Here is a 7590-nt window from a genome sequence, read left to right on the forward strand (position 1 = left end):
CATGGCACTTATTTTCAACGGTTGAAGTGCTAAACGGCAAACAAAACATGTGGTATCAAAGTCCACAAATTTGATGTTTCAATTCTATATTTCTAGATCAAAGCGAAACCCAACGAATGGTCGACTGAGGGCTTTACTAACGCCAGTATCTTCTTTGTCGAAACTGTTTCCAAGGGAATTCTTTGCAAGCGGTGTTACACGTGCTAAGTATTGGTTTATAAAATATTTGAAAGTTTGTTTTTTATTACAGCCATTCCGAACTAATTCATACTGATGCACATTCTCATTCAGCTCTTTTTGTTTTATTTGTTTTGGATTAGTATTGAACAGAATAATTTAAAAATAATCTTACATAAAGTTCTACCTATAAAGCTTGCAGTGTTGCTACACAACATATGAACAGGAATTACCGGAGAACGTCCCTGAAGCCATGGCGTCTATTTTCTCTTTTATACGTTCCTCGGAGTCCACAAAGCTTTTGTCGAACGGAAACCTCAGTTACACAGCGGATATGGATACAAATTACAGGTCAACCTTGTTGTTTAGCGCCGTATAGCCGACCGGAATCTCCTTCAGCTCCGTTTTGAGACAGAGAAATTCGCTGCACACGCACATGAGCGCCGTGCAGACGGCATTCAGCATCCACCAGCCAATGGTCGATGGGAAGGCCTCGTTGTACCACCAGCAGATTACCAGGTGTATGACGTGGAAGGTAAAGCTAAAATCCAAGCACAGCTTTGTCCGCCGCACAATAAACCACAGCAACCCGGCACCGACTAGGGAGTTGAGTATGAAGGCGACAATAACCAATCGTCCACCGAGATCGGTTACGTGTATTTCCTGCGCGAAACGAAAGGAACGTAATTACCACACGGTTTTGCTTCATCCCAGCTGGCGGCAACTTACATGATACTCGAAAATATGATCCAAGGTATGGTTTGCTTCGGCAAAAAAGTCCATCACGAACATGATCGACCCGAGGCTTACGTACAAAAGTGCTTGCATTGCAATGATCTGTGTGATGAGCAGGTACGGGTCCCATTGCGTGTTGCGAAACGTTCCTGTTAGTTTCTTCATCCTGGTGATCCTGATCGAGTTCTGAGCAGGTGGCGTAGACAAGGTAATAGGCACATTCAATCGATTGCAGATCAAACCAGGGCTCTATCCGTAGCGAAAAACAATCATGACCACTAAACATTTACACACTGCACAAAGGATCGATTGGACAACATCTTGGGAAATCGAATGGAAAGTTGCGCTTGTTGTTTTCCGATTCCGACGACGTTTAATCATCCACGAAAATAATCTCTGCTGTCAAGAAAGCTGTCAGTTGTTCGTGTGTCAAAAGAGCGGCGAATGTAAACAATAGCAAATTTCAGTACCGGAAAAAATGCATGCTGCAAACGGTGACTAAACTAATTCTGCATATAAGTATCCAAATAGAACAGAACTTTTCCACATACCAAACTTTTTGGTGAGTATTCAAAGAATATTTCTGCGCAACATGTTTTATGCATATCATCTCTATTCCGCGGGTTCAGGAATTCACCTGTTCAGGTGAATCGGCACAATCAGTTCCATCCGTGCGAGAAGTGTTAATTGATCTGTTTTTCATCATCTTTTCTCTTGTAGGGGCCAAAGTTCGATAACGCACAAAAATGGAAGTAACGCTTGCAGCTGGTGAACAAGTGGTGCCGGAAATCAAATACGAATGTAAGTTTCTGTTGCCATGTGTAAAAATCGTTATTTCATGTCGTTTCGCTTGATTGTTGTTTTCCGATAGATTTGGATCATACGGCGGATGTACAGTAAGTATCTGACGGAGAATTGTGGTACTTGGAGATATAATGTTAATGTATGTTACAGACTGCACGCCTGGGGTGAAACATTACAAGAAGCCTTCGAGCAATGTGGCATGGCAATGTTCGGGTACATGACCGAGCTGTCCACGGTGGAGATAAAGAAGTGTTACCAGATCAAAACGGATCCGACGGATGATGTCGATAATCTTTTGTTTCGCTTTCTCGATGAGCTGTTGTTTCTGTTTTCAGCGGAACCGTTTTTAATTTGCAAAAAACTGGAGATAACCAAGTTCGATTTGGAGCAGTTTACGATCGAATGCAACTGCTATGGCGAAGAGTTCGATCTCACAAAGCATCCGCAAGGCACTGAAGTGAAGGCTATAACGTATTCGGCAATGAAAATTTATTCAACTCCAGAGCACGAAAAGAATGAAGTGTTTGTAATAATCGATATTTGAATAAATGTAAGTCGGTCAGCGTACGCTAAAACCAGTAGGGGTGGCAGAATTTTTATGTTAATCGTAATCATTTCATGATCTACGAGACCATCAAATTATAAGGATTTTCTGAGGAAGGAATTGTGCGTTTCAGTGCAAATAATTGGGCGATCGGAATAAACTGTTGAAATAGCAAAGGATTCCAACAGAATTCAATTTGATCGAAAATCGATAAAACTTGATCTACCAAATCAACCTTTTTGTTTCGGGATGTAGTTAGCTTAAGTTATAGTTATTAGAAATTCAATAATCTGGCCTATAAATTCTTATAAAATTTAAATGTAAAAATGTTACATGTACCAATCAAGTGTGGTTTGTTGTGATTTTAAAATGTCCTTTTAAATCCTTAGAAACCTGGGTTGGCCGTACAATTTACAGGTAAAATCCTGTGATATACTGTGGCAGTATACACGGAACCTTGCTGTAGGTGATACATCTGTCAAAAGCTACTTGCTTTGAGCCTACCTTATACTGTACTGACTTTGGGTTGAGCAAGCGGGTTGATCGGTTAGAATTAGTGATGGGGAAACAGAATCCCTACAGGGATTCGAATCTTTCGATTCAAATCCATTATGAGATCCGGATCTCCGAATCCGAATCCCAATCCGTCATATCATACATGATCATCCAATGCCGATTTTTCATATGTTGTGTTTAATTCAATGAATGGTAAAATCCCAAATGAAGCCCCCCCAGCCAAAATCGCTGTCGTGGCTACACCATTTGTGAGCAGATGTACCTTAAAGGTATGCAATTGGTGAAACAAATGCCGTTGTGTGAACCGTTTGAATTGAAATCTCGTTAAATTTAAGATGATTATTATACTGGAAAGGATGTACAACATAAATTCCCTCATGCATAACTTGCATGAGTGTATGAAAATTCGGCTACGCCATCAACCTAGGGGTGCGGTATGAGGGGGGCCCACGGACCCCCCTTATTTCACAAATTTATAACAAACTCCCTTTTTCGGTAGACCTAGCGCAGTCCGCTCGCTGCGCTCGCTGCGGGCGCGCCGCCGTTTCATACTCATTTTTTCACTCCGACTCATTGGTTTATGATGTCCATCTTGCTCAGTTTAACCGATTAGTTCAAATCATTACAGCTTCTAACGGAACATCAACGGTTCAAATATTCAAACTGAATCGATGTGCCACCTATTGCATAACTTTCAGGCGCAAACGTGGAAAAAATGACGACGATGCGGCGTCGGGGGGGCTTCATTTGGGATTTTACCCAATGAATGATTTACATAAGAATATCAGAACGGTTGACATTATTCTTCTAATTGTATTCAAGCAACACGAACAATCTAGTCCTTTTTGGGAACATGCAGACTAACAGATTTACCCGAGTTTATTCTAAAGCTGGTTGTAGACGTCACATATTAATCTGTACAGATTTTTGACGTCTACAGCTTTTCCTTTGCTCTTTCCAACATCCCTCCAGATATCGGGATATCTGGTGGGATGTTGATGACAGACGATGGGTACGAGAGAACAAAGGAAAACTCAAAAACAAGAAAGTACAGTACAGTATCTTGCCTGAACACAAATGCGCGTCTTGAAAAAACCTTTCATTTAAGGGATCAATCAAGAAAATCGGTTGAAAGAATCAATAGTTATTAACAAATTGGCAATTTTTTGCGTTTCAGTAATCGAGGTTTATCAACCTTGTTCCCGGTAGAGTGCTGTCTCTTTTCCACATAATTAGTTTTCGCAAAAACTAGAAACTATGGATGGATCCATTGCTGTACAAAGTTGTGTGTTTTGAAACGAACTTTCATTTGAGGGGTCACATGTGCAAATCGGTTAAGCGATCATGAAGTTATTAACAAATTTGTTATTTCAGTAGAAAATACGAACCAAGGTATCTGTACCTACGCCTCAGAATTTCATAAACTAAGAATTGCGGAAGAGTCTTTGTTGCACAGAGTTATCAGTCTTTAAAAGACCTTTCATTTGAGGGGTCTGGCGCTAAAATTGGCCAAGCCACTAAAAAGTTATTGAGAAATTAGTTGCTTTAGCCATTATTTACAGTTGTGACCAAGGTTTTTGAAGCTCAACGAGCATAGCGGAACGTTGATTCTGACCAATATAAATACACACGATGTAAGGTAGCGAAATGTAGAGCATTTTGACGTCTAGACTGTAAAGAGACGAATGACCGAATAGGTCAAAGTCTCTAAAATTAATAAAAAAAAAATAGTCTAGACTGTAAAAAATCGAAAAATAGCTTTTGACAGTATGCTGCTACTCAAATTTGGCGGGAATCGTCCTTAGAAGATAAACAAACAACAACGCTTGAGAACCAAACAAACCGATTCTTCAATTGCTTTTATTTTGCTCTCATGGGAAATGTTTAAGAAGCCGTCAGCTGTAGTGGGTCACCGATTTTTCGACCAAATGTACAGTCTGTTCTCGAGTTACGCGGTTCTCGACTTAAGCAAGCCGTAGACGTTACATATTAATCTGTGCAGATCTTTGACGTCTACAGATTTTCCTTAGCTCTTTCCAACATCCCCGAGATATTCGGGATATCTCGAGGGATGTTTGACAGACGATGGGTACGAGAGAACAAAGGAAATCTGTAGACGTCAAAGATCTGCACAGATTAATATGTAACTTTTAAATCCAGCTTTACGCGGATTCGGAGATACGCGGTTTTCAAAATTTGACAGTAGATTGGGTTTATTACATCGATTTAAATTCCTGAGATGTACAACCACACGAAAAAATGTGTAAATTACACATTTGCATAACTTACGCTTTTAATTTCGTTTGTTGCAATTTATGTAGTTTGAATACGCTTGCATTGCATTCATATTAATAGACAAAGAAAAATTTTGAATATTCTATGATACATGTACACAATAGCTCGATCTCTTAACTCCTAATATAAACTATGTGTCAAGCAATATTCGAGATACGCGGAAATTCGAGATACGCGGATTTCTGTGGAACGCAAAAACCGCGTAACTCGAGAACAGACTGTATCGAAGTTTCACCTCACGTACCTTCTGGTTACTTGCATAGTTGTTTACATTCTATGCTGTTTATCACCATGCTGTCAAAAGCCACGGTTGCCATTTTCTAAAAAAATACCTCCTGAAAAGTCACCTATTCAGTATTTAATCATCTTGATTCTGACCCAGAATTAGACAGGCGGACAAAGCGCGGAAGACCGTCGAAAAGGAAAGACGTTCTACAGGAGGTTCGTAGACGACGGATATCTGTGCAACGTAGTTAGTGAGATAAGAAGAAGAAGAGGCGCACCCGTCACCACCTTCATGGAACCTTAAATTGTTGCTTTGGTCCATAGTTTTTCTGCCAATCGGAATATATTTATTTCTGTGTCGCCAAGATGCAATGAACATTTGCGTTCAGGAAAGCTTGTTTTCTTCGAACGCTGATTGATACCTACTTCCCTTAGAGGACGCAAAGTAGAAGAACCCGGCCGGGAAGAGGGTGTGTGGCGTGAAAAAATAGGCGAAAGTGGGCAGTGGCGGTCGACTGCGCGACCGATAATGGTTACGGTGTGTGATGATGGTGGAAAATTATAACTAGTGCAACAAAAGGAACAGACGAACGCAAAAACCCGCTCGCCGCCGCCCGCCGTTGAGGCCAAAAAGAAGAACATGTCTGAATCAGAAAAGTCAAATCGAGCGTACGGTGTGTGTGCATATGCGGCGTAGTAGAAATTGTTGAGAAGTGATTGAAGATTTCATCATCGAAAGTGCCAACGGTGCACGCACCAAATTGCTTCGGAAGCAAAAAGGCGGAAGGATCCATCACCGCAAAGCAGCCCAGCCCCGGCGAAGGGCACACGGGACGTAATTCAGCAGATAGGGCAGACACTCCCGCACGGTATGCACGATATATATATATTTCAATAATCTCCACCTAGCTTTCATTTGCCTAGCGATTATATTTCCCCGGGTCCCCATCCATGATGGTTCATGGCGTCATGGCGAATGAATTGTCAATCTTTTCCATTGAGGAAAGGTGTTTCTTCTATCATGTCGACTGATAGCCGGGCGAGGCAGCTATAATAATGGCGCGCTCATCTCTCGGCGAATTGAACGCGCTGATCAACTTTTTGAAAAAAAGCATCACGAAGAAAACGAAGCATAAACTGGTCGTCGTCGTAGGTTTTGTGGCAGGTTTTTGTTTCTTTTCTTCTAAAATATTTTTCAGTCGCCACGATGAGGGCAAAGGCCTTATTTAGCCTGGGTTGCACTTGATGGTCACGTTCGCTGGCGCTACGCAGGAGGGCACCAATATTTTCGCGATAAAACCTATCCGGCATGTACGCTTATGGTGTTGCGCCGTGCATCAACATGATGATGGTGGTGTGAACCGTACAACCCTTGTTGTGTTCCCCAACAACAGTGGTCTGCCATTTTTGCAAATCTCCACATCATCGGGGGCTCCGTCATTCAAATAGAAATCCCAATGTTCTCAGTCAAAGTAGGCGCTTGATGACCGATCAAGGGCAAGGCAAAAGGCCTCGTCTCAGTTGAAGTCAAAGGATGCCACGATTAGCGAAGTGATTTTGGAAGAATTTCCTTTCCTATTCCACGCCGCACTCGTCCCGGGATAACTAGCAACATACAAATAGGTTTTCTTTTCTTATTCGCTTCCTTCGCGTATCGACGTCCGATTTCTTCTTCCCTTTTATTCTTCCTTTTACCTCATACTAGTTTTCTCCTTCATACTCAAGCGAGCAATAAAAAAGGAGCTTATGCATCGCAGCACAGCAGCAAGCCTTGCGTTAATTGCACAGAAGGAGCAAGGATAAGGCTTTCTCTGCGTCGTTGCCGGAACGGTTTAAAATCATCATACCGCCAAGGGGTCCCAGGGAATAGGGATTCCCTGGCCCTGGGGTGTAGTGCTTGATGTCGTTAACGCCAGGACCAACAGGGACCCAAGGAAGGGAGCAGCTCACATACAGTGACACACCGACCATTTAAGGAGCCGTATCGCGGAGCAGAACATGCCTGGATGAAGCGGAGGTCTCTTTGCAGGAAAACCAGAGAGCTTATGAGTGTGTGTGATAATATGTATGGGTATGAGTGCGGGATGTACGCGGTTGTTACAGCAAAATATCTAGCAATGGGTATTGTGCACACTCCGCAAGATCGGATGAGAGCGGGGAATATGTTTCGGTTCTGCCACTGCTAGCGCCCTCCGACAATGCGTACGCAGTATGTTGTTGTGGCTTGCTCGAAATGAAATGCGTAAAATAGCATAAAATGTTTCCCTTTTCCCTGTTCCGGCGCGGAAAGATAC

The 7590-nt window shown here is 42.2% G+C and overlaps 2 protein-coding genes across 2 annotated transcripts; one reads left to right on the plus strand and one right to left on the minus strand.

The window, feature by feature from the left end:
* Positions 1–280: 280 nt before the first annotated feature.
* On the minus strand, positions 281–1284 carry LOC131289720 (protein SYS1 homolog). Its single transcript, XM_058319022.1, has 2 exons — positions 907–1284; positions 281–840 (listed from the first exon to the last, which is right to left on the minus strand). The coding sequence occupies exons 1-2, from the start codon at positions 1075–1077 to the stop codon at positions 523–525; spliced, it is 489 nt and encodes a 162-aa protein (XP_058175005.1). The 5' UTR covers positions 1078–1284; the 3' UTR covers positions 281–522.
* Positions 1285–1658: 374 nt separating this feature from the next.
* LOC131289721 (protein archease-like) lies at positions 1659–2376 on the plus strand. Its single transcript, XM_058319023.1, has 3 exons — positions 1659–1713; positions 1784–1808; positions 1867–2376. Exons 1-3 carry the CDS (start codon positions 1659–1661, stop codon positions 2258–2260), a joined length of 474 nt encoding a protein of 157 aa, XP_058175006.1. The 3' UTR covers positions 2261–2376.
* The last annotated feature ends 5214 nt before the right edge of the window (positions 2377–7590 follow it).

This window comes from Anopheles ziemanni, chromosome 3 (genome assembly GCF_943734765.1).
Source record: "Anopheles ziemanni chromosome 3, idAnoZiCoDA_A2_x.2, whole genome shotgun sequence".
Taxonomy (NCBI): Eukaryota; Metazoa; Arthropoda; class Insecta; order Diptera; family Culicidae; genus Anopheles; species Anopheles ziemanni.

Excerpts from the sequence above, each read along its gene's own strand:
- LOC131289721 (XM_058319023.1), top strand. The coding sequence starts at position 1,659 with ATGGAAGTAACGCTTGCAGCTGGTGAACAAGTGGTGCCGGAAATCAAA. Across the intron at positions 1,714-1,783 it reads GCCGGAAATCAAATACGAAT|ATTTGGATCATACGGCGGAT; the intron begins GTAAGTTTCTGT and ends GTTTTCCGATAG. Across the intron at positions 1,809-1,866 it reads GATCATACGGCGGATGTACA|ACTGCACGCCTGGGGTGAAA; the intron begins GTAAGTATCTGA and ends TGTATGTTACAG.
- LOC131289720 (XM_058319022.1), bottom strand. The coding sequence starts at position 1,077 with ATGAAGAAACTAACAGGAACGTTTCGCAACACGCAATGGGACCCGTAC. Across the intron at positions 841-906 it reads ATCATATTTTCGAGTATCAT|GAAATACACGTAACCGATCT; the intron begins GTAAGTTGCCGC and ends CGTTTCGCGCAG.